General features: G+C 44.8%; 1 protein-coding gene and 1 pseudogene across 1 annotated transcript; both read right to left on the bottom strand.

Annotated features, from left to right (window-relative positions):
• Positions 1-499: 499 nt before the first annotated feature.
• TEKT3 (tektin 3) lies at positions 500-27,876 on the bottom strand. The gene is made up of 7 exons (XM_089900312.1): positions 27,292-27,876; positions 24,332-24,415; positions 19,594-19,664; positions 16,101-16,244; positions 13,485-13,707; positions 10,077-10,231; positions 500-2,223 (listed from the first exon to the last, which is right to left on the bottom strand). Exons 1-7 carry the CDS (start codon positions 27,868-27,870, stop codon positions 2,007-2,009), a joined length of 1,473 nt encoding a protein of 490 aa, XP_089756438.1. The 5' UTR covers positions 27,871-27,876; the 3' UTR covers positions 500-2,006.
• LOC115803613 (U6 spliceosomal RNA) lies at positions 14,514-14,614 on the bottom strand (annotated as a pseudogene).

The raw sequence follows: 27,876 nt of genomic DNA, 5'->3' as shown, positions 1-27,876 counted from the left end.
AAATGTGCATAAAAATACAGAAATAGAATATAGGTATATCAAAGCATCTAGTTAGTTTAGAAGTATGGAAGAGTTGTATTTTCTTCTTTTGCTCATCTGTATTTTCTCTTTTTTTAATCGAAGTATAGTTGACTTACAATATTATATTAGTTTCAGGCATACAACATAGTGATTCAATATTTTTATAGAATAAAATAATAACTCCATTTAAAGTTATTACAACATAATGGCTGTATTTCCCTGTGCTTATTTATTTTATACATAGTAGTTTGTACCTCTTAATCCCCTACCCCTCTCTTGCCCCTCCCGCTTCCCTTTCCCCTCTTGTAACCACTAGTTTGTTCTCTGTATCTGTGAGTCTGTTTCTGCTTTGCTATATTCATTCGTTTGTCTTATTTTTTAGATTCCACGTATACGTGATAACATAGTGAAATAAGTCAGGCAGAGAAAGACAAATACTCTGTTATCCCTCACCTGTATTTTCTGAAATCTCCAAGAGTGGTTATTTATTGTTTTTAGAGACACCAAGGCAAGGTTTTAAAAAATGATGTTGTGGGGCTTCCCTGGTGGCGCAGTGGTTGAGAGTCCGCCTGCCGATGCAGGGGACACGGGTTCGTGCCCCGGTCTGGGAAGATCCCACATGCCGCCGAGCGGCTGGGCCCGTGAGCCATGGCCGCTGAGCCTGCGCGTCCGGAGCCTGTGCTCCGCAACGGGAGAGGCCACAACAGTGAGAGGCCCGCGTACCGCAAAAAAAAAAAAAAAAAAAAAAAAAAAAAAAATGATGTTGTGCATTAACAGCGAATGACATGGAAACCCATTTATAGTATAATATATGAATAAGGAAAAGGAGATTACAAATCAGAAGTGTGGTCCCAAGTGTTATTAATTATGTATTTAAATATAAGCATCACATATGATACATATGTGTAAATAAACACTGCATATTACCTGTATATGTAAATAAATTTTATAGACACATATACTGTCACAGAAAAAGGACTGAAAGCATATACCATAAAATGCTGACCAACTTCAGTGATTATTTCTGGGTTCTGCGATAGCAAGTAATTTACAAGGAGTTCTGGGTGTGTCGTTTCCCTATTTTCCAAAACAGATATCAGCAAATGTTTTTCATTTGTAATAAAGAAAAAGTTATTTTAAAAAAATAAGCAACCCCTGAGATAAGACAGGACCCCCTAGAATGTAAGCGATGTCCCATTTTTCGGCCCACCCAAAGTCAGCAACTTTTTGTCACCCTGGGCCCTCAGGGCTCACTCGCCTATGAGGTTAGCGAGTTCTGCTGATTTGTTGTAACATGCTTTGTGCTTCTCCCCTCTTGGGTTTCCACGGCCATCTCTCCAATTCAAACTTTCCCTCCCCGGTCATTGCTTTCACAAGGCCATGTCCCTGCACAGAGCTGTCCATCACTCCCCCTGCCCTTGAACCCACCCCCCGCAACTTTCCAGGGGTCTCAGCCGTCCTCCCCCGCAACTTTCCAGGGGTCTCAGCCGTCCTGTTTCTTCATACACACCCTACGTTATGAATCACAGCCAAACTGGTCTACTTACTATTGTCCAAATGCACTCTCTATTTTTCCACCTTCGACTTTGCTCAAACTATCCCCGACTACTACCTTCCAGAGGCCTCTCCCGTTCTCTCAGAACCCACCTGCTGGGATACCTGCCTCCACGGCCTCAGAAAAAAATACATTGCTCCTTTCCAGCCCATTCATGTTACACAGAGAATACAAGAGCAATACAAATAAGTGTTCTTACCTTGTCTATTACATCGATTGTTTTTCTCTGGCCCAGAGGCCTAGTAAATCGTCGGGAACTAAGGTTTGGAGGCAAACGAAAGGTTTTACGAGACAGGACCGCGGCACATGTCTATAAATACGATCCTTTAATAAGTGAATATAGATCAGCCCTCGTGTAAGTGCGTGCGCGCGCGGCGCCCTGGTTCCGCCTTACCTGGGGAGCATCACACCTAGTCCAGGGGAGGGGGCCCTAGCAGAAGCCCACCAGCTGCCGGGTGCTGGGGAAGCTCCTGCGCATGCTCATGCACTTCTCCTGGTCGATGTACAGGGAGTTGGCTTTGACCGCCAGGTCGTGCTCCAGGGTGGCCTTGGTGTGGACCAGCGACTGCAGGGTGTCCTCCGCGTCCCTCAGGCGCTGCTGCAGGGTCTGGATGGTGTCGTCCACCTCGTACACCTCGTTAACCAGGCTGCGTGGGGAAGAGGCACCGGTTAGGTTAGCAGAAGTCACGCTGGTTATCAGCTCCACCGGCGCCGAGTGTGGTTACTGAATTCCCACCGGTCACATCAACCTCAGAACTACTTCACGCTGCAAAGCCGCAAAGCAAACAGGACGATCCAAAAGGCACACCAAGGATACTCGGGGGGCACCAGCAAGTTTTCATACATGCATTGCGCATACACGCGGATATTAAACCTTCTAATATTTAAAAAGGTAAACTTTTAAACATTTGATTTTTTTTAATAGTAAAGATGGGGAAAATGGAAACAGCTCAATTTTCATGCATTTACTTTATCATTGAAAGCTGTTTATATAGTGAGGAAGAGGGGAACACCCAGCTTTATTCAGCGGCTAGAATTCAGCCCAACCTGTTAACTACGGTGGGGGAGGGGTTAGTTAATGGGCACTCCTCCAATTATAATGCCCCTCCCCCCAGCAATGCCCCAAGGTTCCAGAGTAAATATCGAAACGTCAAAAACCTAATGGGACATGAAAATGATAATTCATGAAATCAGCTACGTAAACCATGAAACAAGCTGCCGTTCTGATTGTGCTGCTGATGAAAAACAGGACACATTTTTCAAGACAGAAAGGAAAAAAGTCATCATTTCTTGTAAAAAATCTAGCATCTCCTCCTCAAATTATTTTAACTGATATCATTTTCATTTCTTTGATTATTAGTGAAACTTTCCTAAATGTCTATTGGGCATTTTGCAATTTTTCCATGAATTGCCTCTTCCTGTCTTTTGCTCATTTTTCTATTGGGGTATTACTAATTATCTTAAACTTTGGCAAAAAGTTCTTTAAGTTTTAGGCATATTACTTTTTTTTTTTTGGTCTGTTAAGCTTGTGGCAAATGTTTTCTCTAATTTGTTTTTTACCTTTTAATTTAGCTTATATTTCGTTATACATAAGATTTCAATTTTTAGTTAGCTAAATCTTTCTTTTTCTTTGTGATTTCTTCTGTTGTGTTTATATTTAGAAACTCTTTCTCCTCCCAGAGAGCAATTAAGCAAGGACTCCTTTACCCTCTGATTTGGCCAATAATATCCAAGGGGTGGGACCATGTGGTCAATCAAGAGAAAGAATACTAAACAGGTTATAAAAGACAATAGTAAGGATAATAACTTAGTTGAAACCACCAACTCCAAATTCATCAAATTTTGCCCAGTGATTCAGAGCTAAAGTTTTCTTTGTTGGGGATGTTCATTTATCAGCAGACTGGTTGGGTGGGGGGAGGGTGGGTGTGTGCATGAAATTAACTAAAATGTACCATAATATAAAGAGAATAGTGACAGTGTACAAATAGGGGTGTGGATGTCGCTGCAGGTGGAAAAGGATTTCACGATCGTAAAAAAATACCCAGACCATGTGGAAATCATTATACCAAGACCATTTTATAGCTTCACAGACTTTGCCACTGGAAGATAAATGGCAGAGGTCATCAAGCCCAGCTTCCTTGTTCTACAGACAAGGAAATTGAGCCCCAGGGATTGACGAACTGCTCTCCCCAAAGGCAGACGGCCTACATGTGTTTATACACCACTCACAGTTATCCAGGAAGCTAAGAAGGAAATCAGGAGTCTCGGTGGACATAATAAGGAACTGGGTCCCATTTCCTGCCCCGCCCACTCAGCTCCCAGAAGCAGAGACCTGGGAAGTTGGCCTCGGCCCTGGACCCTCTGGGTGAGACCATCTCGTTTCTATTTGTCATCCCCACAGCGCAGGCCTCCCAGATAATACACAGGAGGCCCAGTTAAATTTGAATTTCAGATAAACACGTATGTTTTTAGTCCAAGTATTTTTTTCACTGCGGTAAAATATAAACAACATAAAATTTACCATCGGAGCCATTTTTAAGTGTGCAGTTTGGTGGCATCATGGGCAGTCACACGGCCATCACCACCCTCCACCCACAGAACTCTTTTCATCTTGCAAAATGGCAGCTCTGTCCCCTTTCGACACTAACCCCTATTCCGCCCGGCGACCCCCATCCCCCGGCAACCACCGTTCTTCTTTCTGTCTCTATGAATCTGACCACACTAGGTACGTACTTCACACAAGTGGCATCATCCAGTATTTGTCCTTCTGTAACTGGTTTGTTTCACTCAGCATAATGTCCTCAAGGTTCATCCATGTGGTAGCACGTGTCAGAATTTCCTTTCTTTTTAAGGCTGAATAATATTCACTACAAGTATTTTTACTTACCATAAGTGTTTTCTGTGTAAAGATGCCTTGCGGTATTGGGGATATACTAATACTAAAAAATTATTCATCGTTTATCTGAGATTCATATTTACCTGGCCGCTAATTTGCAAAATCTGGCAACCCTACCACAAGAACCAAAATAGTGTCAGGCCCAAAATTAGCTCTCACAGAATATTCATTTAAGATGGCACCAAAGCCACAACGTCTCTACTCAAAACCCTCCGCCCCCTGCTTTTGGTAAAGGACAAATTGTAAATGTATTTAAGGAGATGCACCAAATCAGCACCTGCTGGTTGAGGTTGGGGGGTGGTGCTGGTGGGGGGGAGAGGAGAGGGCAGAAAAGAGGCTCTTGTTTTTTACTCCATATGGATCTGTACTGTTTGAATTTGTTTTAAAATCAGAGCGTGTCTCTCTCTTACTTGTGAATTTAAACAAAGTGAAAAGTTTGACAGAAAACGATAAAGGAACAATGCCTTCATTGTGTTATCCTGTACTGAGTATTATTATGAGAGAACAAGAGGAAACAAGATCCTGATGATAACGGACACCGTAGCCAGACGATGGAATACTATGCAGGCAATACTTTTTAAACAAGAATTTGTTTTTGCCTTGGGGAAGGAAACTCAGAATACAATGTTGGTTGAAAAAGTCAGGATATAGAACTCTACATGCAGCGTGATCACATTTTGTTAACGTGCCTGGTGGCAACCATGGTTATCCCTCAACGGCAAGGAGAATTGACGATGATTTTTATTTTTTATTTCATTTTCTGATTTTCTATCACGAACAGATACAGCTCTTAACGCCAGAAAGAAAACAATAAATAGTTTCCAAAAAGGAAACACAATTTTGAGGGACTTGAACTCTCTTTGGCCTTGAACTCGGAGAGGTTACCTGAAGTGCCTCGGCTGGACCGACACCGCGACGGGGCAAACATCACATCTCCATCCGAGGCCACAGCGGACAAATGAAGGGGGTCTGGAGACTCCCCAGGACCTCCCTGCAGGCCCACGTTCTGGACACACCCTCCCTGGTGGGTATGCCCGCCAGGGGCTCACCCACGCCAAGGTGGGGTACAGAGCAGATGAATCACCAGCACCCCAGGCCACCTGCCTGTCCCATCTCAGGCCATGGTGACGTCATCCTTGTGGATGCTGGAACCAAAGGTCTTCTGATCATCCCTGACCCCACCCTCTTCCTCACACCCCTATGTAAAAATGTAAAAATCTGCGGTACCTGTCTCCCCGTGCCCCTGCGCCCTTCCTCTCCACTGTGCAGGCAAGTCCTTGAATGTCCCTGCTCCGTGTCTGACCTCAGGGTCTCCCCCTTGCCGTCCCCTCAGCCCACGATGCTCTTATTCCACTCTTCATCCCGCTAATTTACGCCATCCTCAAAGCCCGGCTGGACAGACCCTTCTTAGGGAAGTCCCTCCGTCAGCCCTGGGACTAGTTCGCTGCCAGATATCGATGTCGTGTGTTCCAAGAGCGCCAGCCCTTCTGTGGCCCTCGGGGTGCTTGTCGTGGCCTGTGTGCTACGTCTCCCTGCCGGCCATCAGGTCCGGGAAAGTGACATCCACAGCCCCTCCTGCAGTTGACAGGGGCACAGAAAATGCTTGATGGATGGGGACCAACTTCTGTGTCCTAGGAGATGGAGCCCATGATGGGAGGTAGGAAGCTGCCCGGAAGTCCAAGTCAAGGGTCTCCCAGGAACGAGGAGCAGACCCCAGGTGATGAAGAGGGAGCACAGGCCAGAAGGAGCCACCTGCAGCCAGCCCGAGGTGGGGAGCACCGCAGAGCACCCCCAAAAGGCTCATGGATGCAACGACAAGCCGTGAAAACACACCGACACCGTGCATCTCCTTTCATCTTAGAGCCTGAACTGTCTTCTTACTTCCAATGTGGGAGGGAAGGAATTAAACTTAAGTGTGGAAGTTTCCTCTGGCCTGAGATCTGTAAACATAGCATCTGAGAACTGAGCTAAAGGCATATTTTGTTGTTGTTTAGGTCAGGCTGGATTTAAAAAGTAAGTTTCTCTTTTGAAGATCCCAGGGTATACAATACCACTAGCAAAGAAACAGATCTTCAGAGAGGCTGTCGGACACGGCTGGTGATGGGATTTATGAGGGTGAGTTGTTTATAATCACAGCGGCCTGCTTCTCTTCTCCCAGCCTTCCCTGAGCTGTTTTCACCGCTTCAAACGGAACCCTGAACCCAAAGGTAGGGACGGAGCAGGGTGACGTGTGAGTCTTCACTCCTGACAGCCAAACGTTAGTCTAATGGAAAATTTATCTGTGAGGGCTCTTCTGAAAAAAGACACGTTAAAATACCAATTTTTTTTAAAAGCAATTCCAGATACTTAGAATGCAGGCAGCTAACATCCTGGTTTTCCCATCGCTGCGTGAAGGCAGCTCAGAGATACGACACCTCCCTCAACTTTCGCCGTTAGAAATACGTTTCTCCTCCTCTTTCAAGGCCACGTTCCACTCTCAGTTTCCTTATTCTTGGCAGACGGCAGCCGTTCTGCCGAAACCACTCATTTGGGGGGAAATTACAGAACTGAAAAAACAGTTTGCATTCAAATACAAATAAAACTACCGTCATCTGAAAAAAAAATATCCAGATTAAGTAAAGCAGAGCCTGGTCTGGCCTGCCCTCAAGGATGCCAAGAATGTTTAGAATTGCTCTTGAAAGCACCCATTTAGAAAAAGTTCAAATGCAAATCAAAGTCTTGAAATGGAAACAGCACTTTTTCTCTGTCCTCACTCCCCTGAGTTTATGGTCCTTGTGTTTTCTTCATCTAGACAGCCAAAGGGCTGCTTTCAGAATGATGAGTTGAATAAGAAAAATAATCCCCTCCTCCCTCAATAACAATCCTAAATTCCACTGCTGTTCCTCTAGGACCATATTTTTGGCAACGATATTTTAACAAGAAATCTTTACGGAAACAAAAGTAGGTTTTGTCCTGAAGTCAGTAAAGGAGCAGAGGAAATAGACACACTGCAGGGTCGACAGGAAGTAAAGGAAAAGCAAATTCTGTTTAGCCGTGAAGGGGGAGAAAAGAGGAAAAATCATTCAGCTTCTCAGAAGCAGCTGTGAATGCCTCATTGTCTGATAACTGCAAAGTCAAATTCGACCACGACTCAAAAACCCTTCTGAAAAGCAACCCTGTGTTGGTCTGATGGCAGCCCGAACAATTTCTCTCTTCCCGGCTCTACTTTTTTTTTTTCTTTTGATAAATTTATTTAGTTATTTATTTTTGGCTGCGTTGGGTCTTTGTTGCTGCACGCGGGCTTTCTCTAGTTGCGGCGAGCGGGAGCTACTCTTCGTTGCGGTGCGCAGGCTTCTCATGGCGGTGGCTTCTCTTGTTGCGGAGCACGGGCTCTAGGCGTGCGGGCTTCAGTAGTTGTGGCTCACAGGCTCAGTAGCTGTGGCTCGTGGGCTCTAGAGCGCAGGGTCCGTAGTTGTGGCGCACGGGCTTAGTTGCTCCGCGGCATGTGGGATTTTCCCGGGCCAGGGCTCGAACCCGTGTCCCCTGCATTGGCAGGCGTATTCTTAACCACTGTGCCACCAGGGAAGACCCCCGTCACTACTTTTGATGGCTCCGCAGAAATTGTCGGAGCATGAAACTTCAGCTCAGCTTCTCCCAATAATATTTGCATAAAACCACAATTCATGATCTAATCTAACTGGCCAAACGGGTGTGATCCCACTACCAGGTTCCTGTAATAAATAGATACTTCAGACTGGTTGCCTCCAGAGTGGTGGGCTGCTTCACCTCAATGATGGGCTGTGTGTGAGTCGGGGTTCTGTGGAACCCACTTGGAGAAACATGTGGCCTGGGTGACCTCCTCCATGGTGATGGCCCAGACGACAGCTCCACTAGGAGAAACACAGCTACTGTGGGAGATGAAGGCCATTTGAATCTATTCTAGAGCACACCTCTTAGCATCCAACACAGACAACACGCGTGCTGCCCATGGAGGGTGTTTTGCAGTAACGTCTCCTCTGTGACCCTCTGTTTTATCCTCTGTGAGAGTGAGATGAGGATACAGCACCTGCTTTGCTGCCCATCCCATGTGGGCATTGAGAAGGCCAGATGAGCTTAGGTACAGGACGGCGGGGTGGCAAAGGCCCCATACAATGAAACATGGGGAAGCAGAAGCAAACTGCTGCTTTGTTTGAACGGAGCTCAGCAGGGAGATGGGCAAGGATTCTAACTATGTCTCTCCTTCCTCCCAGCAGTTGCCCGCTGGGTCACCGTCACTCAGCCCGCTTCTGCCTCCATTTACTTATTTGTAAATTGAAGAGAACGCATAAGGTAAAGTATGCAGGACAGTGCCCGGCACAGAATAAGATCAATAAATGGCAACAGCTATTGTGATTGTCACCATCACCACCTTTATCATCATCTTTCTCATTCTTGGCCTCACAAAGACCACCCTTTCCTTCACAGCCTCACCCCACCGCTTGTTCCCTGGGTAAGAGCTCAAAGCCGCTTTGTCCCTAGGATATAAGGGAACTCAGTCGTGGACCAGGCAGACTACAAGGCTAGTGGTCTCTCCCACTGCTCCAGTTCAAGCGCTGCCGCTTCGTCCCTCCAGTTGCTATAAATTTCATTTGCTTCTGCACAAAGTGTTTCAAGACCTAAGCACAGCAATGATGCAATCCAGAAAGAGGCAGATAGGCAGGTACTGAGAAATTAGAAACGAAGTCAGAATGGGGGTGGGGGGGTGGCTAATTCCATTCAAGCCCATCCTGAAAGGAATCTTCCAAGTTAAAAAGAAGAAGAAAATACACCTAGTGTCCAGAAGATGAAGTGTAGTGTCAGATCCCTCCCACCGTGTACACGTGGGAGATGCTTGTTGATGACCAGCTGCTTGCAATTTCTATCAAGAACAGAACAAACTGAAATGAGCTGAAATGAGCCATCGGGGTTTAGGGGATCCTGAGGATGCTCTTAACGATGAGAGCAGGAATGAAGCACCCAAAGAAGCAGATGAGGGCAACGGTGAGAGCAAACAGATGGGGTGGGGGGAGTTGGCACCCAAAGTCCCTTTTCCGATGCGTCAGGGGCACTCGGACACACACAGCGGCCAACCTCTGTACTGTTTCCGAGACAGGGGATCTGGAAACTCCGGACACTCCAGGGAGGTGCAAAGGAGCCCAACGTCACCTCCGCCCCCGGAATGAGGCTAAGTGCTAACACTATTCTTGTGTGTAGTGTTGGTGTCATTTCCTTTTTGTTTTAGTCGCGGTAAAATAGACATAACACAAAATTTACCACCTCAGCTCTTAAGCTCCTGGCATTAAGTACATTCACAAACTTGGCAACCATCACCACCTTCCATCTCGAGAACTTTCCATCATCCCAAACCGAAAATCCGGGCTGTTAAACACGAACCCCATTACTGACACTTTAAAGGAGGCTCTAGCGCCGTGACCATCACTAGGCTGCTCTACATCCCCATGTGCTGGTGGATGAGCCTTAGGAGCTCAGAGCTGCCGGCAGCCTGGGGGGTTCCCCAGAGGAGCCCGAGCTGGTCCTGAGGGCGCCCCCCTCCCCATCACCGTGACCCCCACCTGGTTCTCCCCCCCTCGCCTCTCCATCGCTCACCGCAGCTGAGCCATGTCTCTGCAGAGCTCTATGTTGGGCCTCCGCGTACGCTCATCCAGCCTGGTCTGAGCCACCTTCAGGAAGGCGGACTTGTCCTTGATGGCTTTCTTGATGGATTCGATGGTCATCTCCGTCTGGAAAATCTCCTGCAGGGTCTGTACCAGGAGAAGCAAACGCCCGGGGCTTTGGTGCCAGGCCCTCAACAACCTGCTCCCCGACCCGTGCATCGGTGGCCGGGCCTCCCCCTGACGGGAAGGAGGATTGTCTGAGGGCCTCCTCCCACCAGCCCCATCCCGGGACCCGCGGTGGGAGGTGCGGCACCTGCTCCCACCCTTTGGAGAGCATCTCCTCCTGACTCAGCGTGCGAGCACTTAGGCCACAGAAATGGGCGAATGCCGCAAATCCGAGCTCGCTTTCTCCTTTTCCCTCAGATCACCGGCTGTTAGATATTTACTGATACACATTTGCACGTGACTCCGAGAAAAGGGAGGCCAGCAGCTTCGAGGGTCCCCGCTTCCCTCCCACGTCGGTGTGTCCTTGCTCTATCTGCCCGCTGCCTCTCCTCACTAATCTCAGAGAGGTTTTCCTGCTAGGGGAGGATTTGCCTTGAGGCAAATCGAGGTCAAGCTTTGGGGTGTCTCACTTGCAAGGGAGGAGCTCATAATCTGGTAACCCCAATTTTATATTCTTCTCTCCTTAAAGAAGGTCCCCCGGTTACCTAAACCTGAATCCCTCCCTGGTTCGTCTTCCTCTTCTGACAAGCAAGCCCCCTTCTTGTGCTCTGAAAACCCTGCCTTCTCCTTTGCCTACGACCTTGACCTCTGCCCCCCCCGGGGTCTCCACACCCCCCCATTAGTCCCCTCTTCTTCAGCCGCTTTCCTGTGGCCTGGAGATGCCCCCCAACCATCACCCAAATTCCTTTGAACCCTCGTGCCTTCCCCACCACGCTCTCATCCAATCCCGCTGGGTCCTCTCCAGCTGGTACCTTCCCAGCCTCTCCTCAAGTTCACAGCCACATGGACTCAGCAGTGGCCTTGCCTACTCCCTCCACGTGCCACCCACCTAACCTCCCAGTGGCCCCCGTATCCTGTCTCTGGCCCTGGTTGCTCTGGTGAGACCACGCACTCAAAGTCAATGATGAGGCCTCTGCGGAGTGTCCCTCCCCTTGAAACCCTCGCCTTGCTTACTTCTCTGGCCAACTGCTATCCTAATCCTTGATTTTGTCTCTAACTCCTTCTCCTCACTCCAGTGCAAGGTGCTGCCCTTGACCCCTTCTCTGCGATCTCCTTTCTCCCTGCAGAGACCTCCTGTAACCACACAGCTTCAGCACTTGTGAAATCCAGGAACTCTTTCACCTGTCAGTTAAGCTTTGCCCTCTCTTCCAAGCTCTCAGCCACCTGCTGAAAATCATTACACTCTTCTATCACCAAGGCCACCCTCAAGGGCTCCCCGCTCCACGAAGCCACCCCCATCTCTCACCACTGGAAATAACTGCTCCTTCTGCTAGACAAACTGAACCTTTTATCTGTAGCTCCAAAGGGTTCTTTCTGCACTTTTCTGATGGAACTTATCATTTTCTACATACGTGTCTTGTCTCACACAAGACACAAGATGGCAGGGTCAGTGAGTCATCATGTGTGTACACCCCAAAGCCCCTGGCACAGCACCTTGAATGTAGCTGTTATGAGTTGAATTCTATCCTCCTCAACCCCCCCAAATCCATATGTTGAAGTCCTAACCCCCAGATCCCGGAATGTGATTGTATTTGAAGGTAGAGCCTTTAAAGAGCTAATGAAGATCTTTAATGAGGTCATTAGTGTTGGTCCTAATCCAATCTGACTGGTGTCCTTATAGAGAGAGATTAGGAGACAGACAGGCATGGAGGGAAGAGAGCACGTGATGGTGTGGGAGAAGGCGCCCGTCTACAAGCCTAGGAGAGAGGCCTCAGGAGAAACCAACCCCACTGATAACCTGATCTCAGACTTCAGCCTCCAGGACTGGGAGAAAATAAATTTCTGTTGTTTAAGCCACCCAGTCTGTTGGGCTTTGTTACGGCAGCCAGAGCAAACTAATACAGTAGTAAACAAAACTTTGTTGAGCAAAGGGACTCCATCGTGTCAGCCTTCTATCGATAAAAGGCCTTTAGGTGGCCCCTCACTGCCCAGGGGACGCCTGCCCATCAATGACTTCCACGGTCTGGCTCCACCTGCCTTTCCAAGCTTGTCTCTCTAGGGACACACACCGTCTGTGCCAGCCAGAGGGTCTCTTTACAGACCTGACTCAACCTCTGATTGACTATACCTCCCGAGGCTTTGTTCATGATGCTGCCCCACCTGAATGCTCGCTTCTTCCTCCAAACTCCCAGAACGATTTCTGTGTTGGCTATATGGCAACCGTGATTTGTCATGTTCTATTGTTTCTCATTGCGCATGAGCTTTTCATGTTACACGCACCTTCTCCACAAATATAAGCTTCCTGGGACAAAAACTACATTTTATCCTTCTCTCTTCCCTTCGCTGGATGTAGAAGCTGTCTGACCCAACAAATGTGTATCACCCAAAGAAGACACCATGAGAAGGAAAGGTAAATTACTGCAGCCTGGGAAAACACAGTGCCCTCAATAGGATAATATCTCCTGAGAGCAACAGAGCCAACATGGTAAGGTTCTTAAAAAGAGAAATGAAACTACTCAATATTCTGCAATAACCTGTATTGGAGAAGAATCTGAGAAAGAATGAATATGTATATACGGATAACTGAACCACTACACCTGAAACTAACACAACATTATAAATCAACTCTACCCCAGTATAAAATAAAAATTAAATTAAGAAACAAAACCAGAAAACTATATGCAACATAACCCACAGAAATAACAAGGACTCCAAGACCGATACTAAAAAAGCAAGAGCACTTGTTTGTCTTGAAACCCATGAATTCTGCCTAAATCTTTCATCTTAGTGTCCTTACCAAACACTTATACTTAAAGCACTTTCAAAAGTTCAATATCAGAAACATTTTGAACCACTTAATAGTCGCCTGTATTTGGTTTTGTATTCCAGAAAAAAAGGCCCGAAATAATTTAACAGAAAACATCCCTACCATATGTTCTAATAATAAATTCACTTCCTAGTTACATACGGTGATTCATTGAACGTTAATAATAATATGTTTGTTTCTATTAAACACTAGGAACCTTTCAGGACATAGTGCATTCTTTGTGTTCCCATTTCCAATTCATGCTGGAGTCCAATTTCATGTTGACACCTAGCTACCTGGCTAAAATAAATGGTGCACTCTGTACCAGTTTTCATTTTTCTTAGTCTGTATGGCCAGGAAGTCATGTGCCTTACGGTGGAGATCTGTGGTCCCAGGTCAGCTGCGGGGGCCTCCCAGTGCTTGGCTTACCTTTGCGAGGTGAATCTGAATCTTATTTTTAGCATCTGCGGTCTCAGCAACGCGGCTGGTGAAAGCCAGGTTCACTTTGTTGAACTGATTCCACATCTCGTTGGCTGTCACCACCAGGAGGTTCCGGATGTCATCTCTCAGTTTCGCAGAGGCAGCTCGCTCGCTCTGGGAGCGAAGAATATTGTCGTGGGTAAATTTGGCCCAGGACTCGGGCACTGAGACCCTGAAGAAAAAAGAAATAGACCCAGACAATGGAAACGATGATGAATCAGCCTAGATTTTCTGTAGGCAACCGTTCGTCCTGAGAAAGAAAAAAACCCCAAATCACTTGATCCTGGTTTTACTGCATGAAGAGTAAACATCAGAGCAAAGCTTCTTTTAAAATTTTCTTAATTGCTCCTTGTTTGAGCGCTTTCTCTCTGTAAATCCGCAGCATAAATTAAGTCCTCTGCCAATGTGCAGGGGCGGGGGAGGGGATCGGTGAAGGGTATGAGTATGTCCATTCATTAGAAATGTGTCTCACCAGCCCCATAAGCGTTACGAAAAAATATTCAACCTCAGGACTAATCAAAGTGGTACTAATGAAAACAACAACATAGTAACAACCCTTTGTCAGAATAGCAAAGAATGAAGAGAATGATAATTTTCTGGTGAGCACGTTTAGAAAAAGATTCTCTCATCCTGCAGGTAGGAAAGTTGAATTGGTACGGCCATGCCGGAGAGCAAATGTGTATAACTCAGAAATTCCACTTTAGAAAGTGTTTTTATTGAAATCTAATTGAAATCTAATTTATTGAAATCTAATATAACATTATATTAGTCTCAGGTGTGCAACGTAATGATTTGATTTATGGGTACATTGCAAAATGGTCACCACAGTAAGTCTAGCTGACAACATCCACCATCACACACAGTTACAAACCTTTTTTCTTGAATGAGAATTTTTAAGATCTACTGTCTTAGCAACTTTCAACTATGCAATAGAGTATTGTTAACCAGTCACCATGCTGTACTTTATATCCCCGGACTAAAAATACAGAATGCTTCCTGAATTGGCACATCATCACTGCACAAGGGTCATGCTAATCTCTGTATCGATCCACTTCAGAAATTGATCCTAAGGAAATAACCCAAAGATGTACATGTAAGGAGATTCATTTTTAGCAGTGTTTATGCCAATCCCTGAAACACTGGAAACACGCTAAAATGTCCCAAAGTAAAGAAAAATTTGAGTAAATTATGGTACCTTTTAAAAAGTAATCCATACAGCATGCAAACTCATGCTGTAGTAGAATATTTTCACAAACAATGTATTTGACATATCCTGAAGTGAAAAATCAGACAGGCTATACAAACAGTACATGTGTAATACCAATCTTTAAAAATACAAATCGATATCTACACGAGTGGAAGAACACTGGAAGGACTGATGGTAAATTGTTAACATTGGGCCTCTCTGTGTGGTTTCTTTGCTTTATGGTGTAATAGGATGTCAAATGAGACTCTTACTGTCGATTAAGGTTTTAGCTCAGGCCATGATGACCAAAAATAACATCCTATCTGTTCCATACCCTGACACCCTATAAGAGACGGCTAAGAATTCATGCTGGAAATAGATGAGGCCCTTTATGGAGGACCAAGTGGTCAGAGTGTGTGTGGTTCGATCCCAGCCCACCCCCCCCTCCACGTCCACCCCAGAAGGAGAAAAGGAAGATGCTTCCTGCTCTCCTCAAATTAAGTAAGAGGCACTTCATGGGGACCACTTAGGACCTAGGGTCTGAATCTGATTCACACCTGAAGAATCTGAATGACAAAGTTGGTACCCGTTGCTGCTCCTATTACAGAAGAGCTAAGAGGGGGTCTGCTTTGGGGTGACCAGCCCTAAAGGGAGCTTTAAAGGGAGTCCCTTTAAAAGGGGGAGGGGCCATGAGTGTGGATATGGTTACAGTTACATAGGCATAGAAATTTGTTAAAACTCATCAAAATGTACACTAACGCCAAATGCATTTTAGCATAGGTGAATTTCACCTCAATCAAGTTGATTTTTTTTAACGTTCTATGCCACTATTTTCCAAAGAGATGTGAAAGCGACAGAACCATTTTTATAAGATGGTAAAGAAAGATAGCAGGGTTATCAAGATGCAGAAAGACAGGCCCTCTCATAGAGAAAAGAGCATGAACCCAAGATCGTATCCAGGGGCCTGGCAAAGAAACCACGGACAGGGCAGGTGTAAGAAAGAGTGGAAATAAATTATTCAACATTCAGCTGTTTTTCAGCTTGTACTTCCCACCCCCGGCCCACGTCCAGGGCATCCGATACATTGGTAACATTTTATTTTCTTTGTGCTAAACTGTGTTTTCTAGGTTCTTCTGCCTCAAGCAGGTGCTATTTTCACAGTTAGAAATATAAACAATGAATATTCTTCTACAAAAGATTACAGGATGCAAGTGTCTGCAGAACACCGTGCTTACTGACGACCTGTCCATAGCAGGTGCCTCTTACCTTTCCGCGTCCTCCCAGGATCTCCGATTTACCTGTGCGCTGCATCCTTTTGAAAGGAGAGAGAATGAATTAAGTGACATGGAAATCACAGAGGCGGCACGCGCCCTACTCACATGGCATCCACCCGCTCCACTCCGCGGAAGTAGCTGACGCCGTCCGACGTGTTTCGCAGGTGGTGGCATTTATCGTCGATGCGGCAAGCCGCCTGCTTGTCACTCAGGTCCTTCTCCAGCTCGTGCTGGGAAGCTCTGTTGGCTCTAAAACACAGAGGGGAGACGGAGTTTCAGGCTAAGGGAACAATGTCACAGGAGGAAGCATGACGGCCCTTCGGGATGGGGACCCACCTCCACCCCCCACGCGCACACGTGACTGCTCTCTGGGTCTCTCCTCCTTCCCACGATGTCTAACTTCTCCATTAAAAGCAGCGTCCCCTGGAGCTGTCCCTACATGTGGGCGATGAGAGCCTTGCCTACACTGTCCCTTCCATGGGCATGAGACGTGCAGACACACAGAAATTGGTATCTGGAGCTCCCCCAGGCTGGGGCCCATCTTCCTAGTACCCAAACCGCTCCAGACAGGACACTGGTTTGGAGCAATCTGTCCACATCTGTGCCTCCCTTTCCTTCTTCCTTTTCCTCAGCTACATCCTAACCCCTCTCTCCTCCATTCCTAGAGTGCAATTCCCTGAGAAGTTAGGAGGTATTCACAGCCAGCCTCCCTCCAGCTGTAAATGACCTCACTTTGCAGTTGTGCCAGGCCTGGAGGTAGAAATCGAGGGTCAAAATGGACCTCCCCTGCAGGAGTCAGCGTGTGGAAAGAGGCCAGGAATTGGCAGCCCCCGGCCTCCCGCTCCCGCCAGAACCCTCCTGGGAAGGAAGAGGACTTGGTGAGCTCTGAGATGCCTGGCATTCCTGCCCTGCCATGCAGAGAGAGGACCCGGCAGGCAGCTCAGTCCCAAAGAGACAGGCCGGTGGGGCAGGCGTGGGTGACAGGTGAGCCACGCCCTGACTTGTGGCATAGTTCATTCCACATAGCATTACAGAGTGCCTACTCTGTGCCAGGATGCATCACGGACAAAGCAAACGTCTCCTCCCTAGAGGAGCTCACATCCTACAGGGGGGTGACAGGCAGTCCCCATAAGGAATAAGCAAATCCTGTGGTTTGTTAGCAGAACAATGCAGAAAACAAAGCAGGAAAAAGGGGGCCAGGAATGTGCGCGACGATTCTAAATAGGATGGTCAGGGTAGGACTCTCCTCAAGCAGGTGATACCAAGACTTGCAGAGGGAGAACCAGACCTTGCTGCCCATTGGAATATGTCAGGTTTTCCTCTGAGTGGAGTGAGAGACCACCGACTTACAATCTTAAAGGATCATTCTGGTGTGGGGTTAAGAACGGACTGCAGGGGACAGAGATACCCCATGAGCAGACCGGTGAGGCTACCCAGGTGAGAGATGGTGGTGGCCTGGACCAACGGGGCGGCAGTGAAGGAGGTGAGAAATGCTCAGATTCTGGAGACGCTTTAAAGATGGAACCAGGACTTATATACACGACCAAACATAAAATAGGTAGCTAGTGGGAAGCAGCCACATAGCACAGGGAGATCAGCTCAGTGCTCTGTGGCCACCTAGAGGGGTGGGATAGGGAGGGTGGGAGGGAGGGAGACGCAAGAGGGAGGAGGTATGGGGATATATGTATATGTATAGCTGATTCACTTGTTATACAGCAGAAACTAACACACCATTGTAAAGCAATTATACTCCAATAAAGATGTTAAAAAATAAATAAATAAAGAGCACAGGCTCTGGAGCCAAAAAAAAAAGGCGAAAGTTAAGCCATTGGAATAGCAGGATTCCATCAGCAGAGGTGAGCAAATCTATGGGTGGGATGGAGGGCTGGGGGAGAAGACAGCGGGTCTTGCTTTACGTTTGAGTGTCCATTAAACGTCCAAGCGGAGGTACCAAGTGGGTTGTTGGAATTGGGGAGAAATAAAAATTGGGCAATCGCATACAAAGAGCATCTGAAGAAGCCAGAGAACTGGATGATCCTAGAACATTTCTCTATTCCCAGCGCCCGAAAAAGGTCTTGGCATAGAGGAGCCACCCAGGAAAGCCTGTGTGGAACTGAGGGGGCTGATCCTCTTTAAATTGGCCTGTGCCTTCAGGTAAGTCACTTGACCTGTCAAAGCTCTTTGTTTTGTTGCTTGTAAAGTGGAGATGAGGGTAGCAGCGCACAGGTCGTCTGCATTTTGTGGATTCTAAATCAGCGCGCGTGCAGAGGATGAAAGGAGAGGAAGCTGCGTCCCTGCTGCTTCCGAGTTCAGGTTACTGGGTTGAAACTCTGGGATTCTTAGGTCTTTCTCATCTGTGGTCTGGGGCCAAGATGCTCCCCAGGCTTCCTCTCTTGGGCTGACACCCTTGACCTCCTCTGACCTGACCTCAGAGCCTCCTTAGGAAGGCCTTCTATCGATCCACCGTCTTAGAGCCCAAGATGGGAGAGATCTAGGCCTCCATGTTGGTTTCTAATGAGATTCCATTCTCAGCTGAGATCCAAGCCCATCTCATGATCTTTCCTTAATTGTTCCTTCAAGACAAGTGGAGTTGAAAACCTTCCTCCCGTCACCTTTGCTGGACCGAGCCCAGTAACCATGTTAGAGCATCCTTAGCCAATCCTCAGCTATCCTCACCGATTTCTGAATTAAGGAGCCCTTCCAATGACAGCTTGAGAGAGAACTCAGCCATCTGAATCTTACCGACCTTCACAGCATCAATCTTGATGGTCAGCAGACTGAGTGAAAAGAACCACCACCTTTAGAACCACTATTCCTTTGGCTACATCACACACTCCCCCTGACAACATCAGTACAGGCAGAATCATCATTTCCTCTGTGTGACATATTCAACACTACTTCTTTCCATGGCCGTCACCAAATGAACGTTGACCTTTCTAGTCCTATAAGGTGACAGGCTCGGCCAATATTTTTTCTATGCTGACAGCTGTTATCATTGCTTCAAACCCTCCTTTGATTATTATTCTTTGCCGCCAACCCCCACTATAAATATTAAGTGCCTCCTGTCTACTATTGCCAAGAGAAGAAGAATTTGTATTCTGCTAGAGAGTAGGATGGGTGAACAATTACAGCGCAATGGATGCAGTGAATGCAGCGGTGTAATCACAGCATCAAGGACCACGTACCAGGGTTGCCGAGAAACCGGAGGAGAAGGCTGAGTTTTTAAGGAGAAGTGGAAAGTAAATATAAAAGTGTGCCACAGTTCATCGCTTTTCCAGCTGTCGGGCTGCACGTGTACACGTCTATCTCTTATCAAAGAATAAAAGTCTTTTGAGTTAAAAGTAACCTTAGCCACACTTCAAGGTTGGATAAAAATCCTTTCTGAAGCATTGCAAAAATTATTTCTTTAAATAAAAGTTTAAAGTAAGTACCCCAAGTACTCATTTTACCTTCTAAGTAAAAACGTGTATGTGCATGCGGATGTGTGTCCATGTGTAAGAAATCCTTACATAAGAAGCTAAGAGAAATCTGATTGGGAAGCGTGGAAGTACAGTTTCATGATAGAGTTTCAACTGTATAGAGAGGTAAAAGCTCTTACGCCAGTTGGGCAATGGCCTTGTCCAAATGCAGCTTCATCCTTTCTTGACAACACAGAATAATGTCAACCTCCTACCCAAGTGGAAAAAAAAAAAAAAGCCACATTAATGTTTTGATATCGAACATAACGTTCAGAGTCAACAGTGTAACAAAACACTGATGAAGGAAAACTTTGTTTCTGGGAAAATCGTGAAGTAAAACAAGAAAAGAATTTTATACCCACTTATTTACCTACACGCCCCCATGATATCGCTGTCTTAATATAAGACTGAGATTCACCCTTTACAGGGCTTTAGGGAAATATATTGTGGAACAAGTTGGGACAGGGGTAAAATTTTAGGAGTTTCCTTTATTTTTTATCTCTGGTCTTTAATTGAATCAGTCAATCAATCAATCAAATTCTGGTGATACACAAGGTTGAATTTAATGCATGGCTTCTTCTATACTAAGTATTCTTCCAAGAAAAGTGAATCTGGAAGGGAAAAGGACAGCCTAAAAGGCAGTTCTCTCAGGCAGTGCATGTGACCTCCAAAAGACCCAGCTTTTTGTTCGAAACGGAGGCCAACCTCCACGCTAGGAGGCCAGGTCTCCCCTTGTCCTGCCTCTGCCCTGCAGCCCAGCTGCTATACTCGTATAAAATCTGCACTATCCATGCCACTCTGCTTGACCACGCACATGGCATTTTGATGCTGCTAGGATGTATATATTGTTACACGTATAGCAGAGATCTTGTGTGGTAGCAGAGATTTTTAAAATAAATATTTACTTCCCTCTGAAATTCATATTCACATTACAAAATTTAGGAACCCAAAGTAGCACCTAGAAGACATTTAAAAAGTGCACATAACCATCACTACCACTTTTTCAAGTGAAAAGTGGTCATACCATCATACTGAACACTGAACATGAAACTTGAACACTTTGCCATGACATAAAACTATACTGTGATGAACAAGCTCAAAAATATTTAGACACCACCAAAGGGGATGCCTTTTTTCAAGGTTTTGACAAGTACAACCAAATTGCCCTTCAGAAGAGTTGTACCCATTTACAACAATAAATGAGTGTGAGCTTCCTCACCTCACACAGCCAGTAGACACTATGATTCCTCTCAATCTTTGCCAACATGAAAGACCACCCCCCAGTAAAAGCACACTTGTTCAGATTTGCAGGTTAATATTATGACTGGGTATTTGTTCATGATTTGACTTTCTTCTCTTGTGAACCACCTGTTCATGTGCTTGTCTACCTTTTCTGTTATGTTTTTCTTATTTATAAATATTCTTGTATTTAAAATTCAATCCTTTCCCATTATATGACACATATATATATTTATATTTTTTTACCAGTTTGCCTCCTCCCTTTATATTTTGTGTGTGGTGTTTCTGATATACAGACATTTATGGTTTCTATGACATCAAACTATCAAATGTTCCCTTTGGGTTTCTGCCTTTGTTCATTTGATTTTAGAGGCCTCTTCGCTCCAATGTTAATTATTACTCAACTATATAGCCTTCTTATTCTTTTATTGTTTAATTGGTTAACATAAAAATAGTATGCCTAGAGTTTATTTCAGTGATAACCCTCCTGCCTGATTCTTTGATATTCTGAATGACTGGAGTAAATGAAAAACGAAATTCCCATGACATGTTATCAAGTCCCCCTGCCTTTACAGGCAGCAAGGATTTCTCACACATTGTCACTGTAGGTGGTGCCTGTCTTTGATATTTTTTGTTGTTTGGTCTTCATCTTTCTCTATGGCTTGGTGTGTGTGTGTGTGTGTGTGTGTGTGTGTGTGTGTGTGTGTAGCCATTTCATGGAGGTGTTGGCAAAGGATACATGGAATACTGCTTAGAAAATATCACTTAAAACCCAAAATCCCAGTGAGCTTTTATGCTATGTGTACACAATTCACACAGAGGGAATTCCTGGAACTTTCAGTGGAAAAAATTACGTTTAATGAGACTCTTGCTATAAAAAATCCCTTCAACACTAACTTTTATACTTGAATTTAAATAATGTCATATGGGGAACATCGTGGTTGGAAGCAGAAGGCTTCCTTGGAATAGGGAATGCCTGAAACCAAAGACTTTTGTAACTGTCCCCAACGCTAACTTACCTACTAGTCTGCACTCACACATGGGGCTGGTCTGGAAACGCCTCCATGAAGTGACTGCAGGGCAAGGGCCTTATTCCCTCAACCGCCCGTGAGAAGAAGTTTTGCCGGAAGGTGGTGGGTACAGACAGAGGGCAGAAGTGTGAGAAGAGCCCAGATGTCGTCAGACCGATAGCTGCCACCTGACACCCAGGGAAGTGAAGGTCATGGCAGAAAACCCAAGAACCACACACTAGGAGCCTGGCAAGTGGTGCCTCCCCTTCTGGATCCTGAACTTGGGGAGGAAAAATAGACCCCAAGAATAAAAGGGTGGCAGTGACTTCTCTGAGTTTCTCAGAGTCTCAGTGGCCAAAATGAATACATTGTGGCTTAAGATGGAAAGAGAACAAGGAATCACATCCAAGCATTTGAAGAACCTTGAATTAATCCTACTATCTGAGCGGGTGAAACCTTTGCAAAGCATCTTTTACGGTTCTCCTCTTGGGAGCTGTGGTCTTGGGATGGGGTGGCGGAGCGCGGAGGTAGAATAGAGACTTCACAGCCTTTGGCGTGCCCTCACCTCAAGCAAACCCCCCCCCCGTTGCCTCACCCCCCTGCGTCTTGGGTGGAATAGTGGTTAAAGACGTGCTCTGGCATCAGATAGCCCAGGTCCAATGCTGCCTTTGCAAATGCTGGGAGCAAAGGCAAGTTATAAAAACGAAGGGTAATAACACCTGCCTTTCTAGGCTGTGGGGTAGATAATTATGTGCCTCGCAGATGGAAGCTCTCACTAAAGGGTAGGACTTATAATGCGACATGGGTCATAAAGTATGATTTAGAACTTAATCCTCATGTGCGATGTGGCCTCCGCCCTCTTCTTGGCTGAGGAATACTGGCCAGGTCACAAGAACTCCGAGTTCTGACCACACACATGGATGTGTGCTAACTCCTGGCTATACCCTGAACCGTGGATATACAATCATTTCTGGGACCTCACTGTTAAACCCAGACCCTGCTTCCTGTGGTTCTACGTATCCACAGATACATACAAACTTAAAGGCTTAACTGAGCCTTTTTAGGTTTGGGGTAAGTGGGTAAACTATCACACTCTTATCAGGTAGAATAGGCTACTGAAGTCACACTTTAAAATCAAACTCCAAGTCCAAATGGAATCTGGATAATGACAAATGTCACCTATAGGAGCAAGCACCCCATTTCTACAGACGGTGTGTTTTGATGACGACATTCTCAAATTCTCACTCATCCCTGAGTTTGGGAAGCAGCGGTGTTTCCTTAAAGATGTGCACTCTCAGTATTTGCTCCTGAGTCACTTGAAGTTGACCCATCACCCGGCTGGTTGTGAGGGGGCTGGGGTCCTACAAGCCATTTAGAGGCGGAAATCCCAGACGGGGAAGGCGTTTCTTGCTACTGGTGGTGAGAATCCACCCAGACATTCTTTGCATGCTGGTATCAGGGTTCTATTCAATACTGTCTCAGAGCAGAGCCCTCTTGGGATGGAGTCATAGAACCAGTAACAGTACTATCAATAGGAAGGGGAAGGCAGAAGGCATCAGGGTCAAAGAAAAGTTCACTTTTAAGCTTCATGAATGTGAACCAAAAAATGAGTTACCAACGTACATATGTCTGACACTTGGGGATGCAGAACGAATGATTAATAGAGTATCCGGGCTAAAAAAAAAAAGAGAGACTGGGAAGGGTCCCAGGTACCTAAGGGCTGAAATCTTAAGGAATGGCAGAGATCTTGTGGGAGAGAGCCTAGGAGGTAAGCTCCCGGATGGCTGATCAAAAGCTGTCCAAATGCATATACCCTTTGATGCGTGGATTACAGTTTTGGAAATGTATCCTGAGGAAATAATCAGAAATACATACAGTTATCAATACGATGCATGTGTGGAGGCTGGGGCCACATGGAAAGAAACCTCTGGACCTTCCCCTCAATTTGGCTGTGAACTTAAAAATGCTCTAAAACATTGTCTTCTAAAAAAAACACAGCACTGCCTTTCCACGTCTACATTTAAGAAGGAACATCATTGGGCATTCATCCAACAAAAAAAGCACTATTCAAATGCATAGATACACTATAATTCTAACCTGGAAGATATGTCTGTGTGTCTTTAAGCTGGGTGGTATCTACCTAAGTATGATTATTAAAAAGACTGAAATACTCTAACATTAATAGTCATTTCTGTCTAACTGAACTTAGGTGATTTTTATCTTTACTGCATTTTTCAAATTCTCTCAATAAATATCTATTACTTTCATAACCCCCCCAAAATGTATCTTTTCTAAAAAATAAAATAAACAACAAAGTCCTACTGTATCGCACAGGAAACTATATTCAGTATCTTGTAATAAACCATAATGGAAAAGAATATGAAAAAGAATATACATATATATATGTATAACTGAATCACTTTGCTGTACACCAGAAACTAACACAACATTGTAAATCAACTATACTTCAATAAAAACTAAAATAAAATGTATCTTTTCTAAATACCATAAATATCTGATACTATAACTCCTTACTGTGTCTTTACATAACATCATTTTTTGTTTCTATACATTAAACGCACGTTTGCAATGAGGTTTCTTGTTATTGAAGGGTTTGCCCCATATTTACCGTCAGCAACTCTGTTTCCACTTCATCATGAACTAGATCGATTCCCATTCTCTTCTCTCGATGAAACAGACATTCCCGGGCTACCTACAGATACACAAATAATGAAAAACACTAATACAACCTGACTAAAATCAGTGACTAGCACTTCTAATAACCTGTTTCTAAAACAAGGCAATAGATGCTCCCAATACCAACTTTTCAAGCCATTTTCCTGGAAATCAAACAAGAAACTCAGTGTGACAACTAAGTGAATCCCTGCTGCTAGTGAAAAGGTAAAGAGTTTGAAAAAAATTCCTAATTTGGAAAGTTGACAAACTGAAGCAGATGGCATCTACTTAATCCCCACAAATCAGCATCTGAGAAAACTATTTGGCATCAATTCCTTCTAGAGAAATAGTTCAATAACCCAAATCATAGTCTTCAAGATCTTATTTCCAAATGTTTTCTACTGAGAAGAGTGAAGAAGAAACAAATGCTTATTTAAAGACCTCAAAATATTTGTGTGACCAAAAATCCAGGTGATTATTGTTAAAGTACCATTTATTGCTTTCCTAATTATAAAAATAATATGCGGGGCTCCCCTGGTGGTGCAGTGGCTGAGAGTCCGCCTGCCGATGCAGGGGACACGGGTTCGTGCTCCGGTCCAGGAGGATCCCACATGCCGCGGAGCGGCTGGGCCCGTGAGCCATGGCCGCTGAGCCTGCGCGTCCAGAGCCTGTGCTCCGCAACGGGAGAGGCCACGACAGTGAGAGGCCCGCGTACTGCAAAAAAAAAAAAAAAAAAAAATAATAATAATAATAATATGCTTTATCCATTAAAGAGAAAAAGTAGAGAGAAGTCAAAAATGAGTTATCCATACTCCTATCAGTTTTGTTTGTTTTTAACAGAAGTACAATGCCCTCATAGTTTTATTCTTTTTAGGATTGATGTTTAATAGTAGACTTGAAATAGTCTATGAGACAAAGTACATTAATGACTCCAATGGAAAACAGCTTAGATAGCCAACAACTAAATTATGCATGAAATAACATTATGTAAATGTTAAAATACTTTTTTCAAAGAGTAAGTATTTCATGACATGGGATGACTATAATGTTAAATTTTTAAAAAGCATAAAATATAATAGTATGTACACTGTAATCTGGATATGATGTCATTGAACAAAATCTTGGAGTGAATCTCTAATTTTTTAATAGTATAATGTACACTGACTAGAAGATGAATTAATGGGTTGAAGGGAACTCTGATTATTTTAATGTGTATTACGAAATTGCTTTCCAGGAAGTTTCTACTCATCCATAGTCTACTAGCAATATCTGAAGTGTCCGTCTTCTGCACTTTTGCCAACCCTACACATTATCGGTTTTCATTTTTGCAAATTTGATAAGCCAAAGACGGTTAATTCATTGACTTAGTTTGCATTTTTATTATTCAGTTTTAATACTTTTGTCTTATATACAGTTGATCATCAGTATTTCCTCTTTTGAGCTGTATCTGTTCATGGGACTAATTCTCATTTTAATTGGGATCTTCTGATACCGTGTTGATTGTAAATGTTTAAACACACAAGGTATCTGGACAAAAACTGCAGAAAAGTATTTAAATTATGCCCATCTCATTGAAAGCAGTCATCACTGAAAGGAGTGTCAAGGGAAGAAACTGAATCTCCTCTGGAAATTAAGTAAAAGGTAAGTGGCTGTCATTTTAAGTGTCATTAAAATAAGTGGTGGGTGGGGTGGGATGGGATGTACTGTAAAATAGACCAGGAATCCTCAAAATGATCCAGAGCTCAGAGAAAGTATGAAAGGGCTTCTGATCCCATGGTGAGTTCTTTTAAAAGAATATCATTAGTGTCCTGTCGACCTTTCTCAGGATTTCTGTGGTCGTGTGTATTTGTGTGCACTCGTGTTTAGTGGGGAGGAGGGGTGCAGTAAGAAGCTACGGTGTGCAGGGGTCTCCAGCAAACCCCCCAAACAACTAGACTTCTAGCTCTTCGATTCTCTAATCTCTACTACTATGGATGCCATAAAAAATTTTTTTAAAAAAAGACCTATTGAAAATGCTTATCACCAGGAAAATGAGTCACACAAACATGGAGAAAAATAGTGTTCGCTTTGCCCATTCACATATACACAACTTCTAAAATAATCTGCATCATTTGGACATCTTCACATACAGAATGTCTTCTTCCAATGGTGGTGGATAGAATGGGGTCAGGGGGCCCATCGCACACTCAGAGGATTAAAGGTAATTTGATCTCCATTCAGAAGCCTGGTCAGAGGCCAGCAACCAACTGAAAGGCTGCCTCTAGGACCAAAACTGGCTTAACTTCTATCCCATTTCTTTATTTAACCAAACTCATTCCATTCCCAAGAAGCTCTAATTTGATCATTTCACCGTGCCTGAAGTGGAATCATAACATACATGCAGAAGGCATTTCATGACACAGACTAAAAGAACAGTTTTTTTCCTCTCAGACATCGTTTATGTTAATCCAGGGACAGCAATAACCAAGCAGCCTATTTAAGAGATGGGAAGATGGCATTTTCACCATAAAATACTGTGCGTCTTAAGAGTGTCGCTTTAATTAGCCTCCTTTGCTTTGCATGCAGAATTCTCTCTACTTTTTTTTCTTTCTTGGCTGCACCACTGGGCTTGCGGGATCTTAGTTCCCCAACGAGGGATTGAAACTGCGCCCTCAGCAGTGAAAGCACTGAGTCCTAACCGCTGGACTGCCAGGGAATTCCAGAATTCTTTCTACTTAAATGGTTGTTTGGTATAATGTGAGAAAAATGACAATGGTTTTATCATCACTGAAACCCGGTACAGATTTATTGACAAGGGCTTGGCTTCTACAGGTGAAGCGAAATATAATTCAATAGATAAATAACCTCAAAATTTCAACGACTGGGTTATAACCATAAAAATGCACTGTCCTTTTAATAAGGTCTTATAGTTACCTGAAGAGGGGCTTCTGTCTCCATCAAAGCCCTCTCCAGTTTTTTCTTAACATCGGTTAGTTCATTTGTCTCTCCAATTATTGCATCCAACTCATGAGTGATTTCAGATTTCCAAAATCCTATGTCGTTGACTCGTTCTCCCAGATTGTGGGTGGAGTCTGCCTGGGTTTTTCTCATTTGTTGATATTTGTCTTGAATCAAGCGAGATGTATCTACCCTTAGTCTCTCTGAATTGTGTCGGGAAGTGTTGGATTCTTGAAAGTTGGTTAAGTTGGACCTGTACCAATCATCTGGAGTATATCTGGTGAAGAGTGTGGTTCTGTTGGAAACAAAGGGAAGCATGGTGCTCTCGGACACCCTCTGAGATCTGGTGCAGTATGGGTCCAAGGCTGGCGAGTTGGAGGCTGCTTTGTAGTACGTGCTTGGTCTCCAAGGCAGGCTCAGACTATGGGTCAGATTGCAGTGGGGGAAGCAGTCCCTATAGCTTGAGGCCATGGCACTGATGGCTGGTAGGAAGTTGGCTGGTGTTGGTCTAGGGTGGGCATAAGTTGCCGCTAAAGTAGAACCTAGAAGCTCCATGATGCT

The sequence above is a fragment of the Delphinapterus leucas genome, chromosome 19 (assembly GCF_059928025.1).
Source record: "Delphinapterus leucas isolate spDelLeu-1000000601 "Yukka" chromosome 19, BTC_Dleu_Yukka2, whole genome shotgun sequence".
Lineage (NCBI taxonomy): Eukaryota > Metazoa > Chordata > Mammalia > Artiodactyla > Monodontidae > Delphinapterus > Delphinapterus leucas.
Note: the sequence above shows the minus strand (reverse complement) of the source record. Positions and strands in the feature narration are given on the sequence as shown.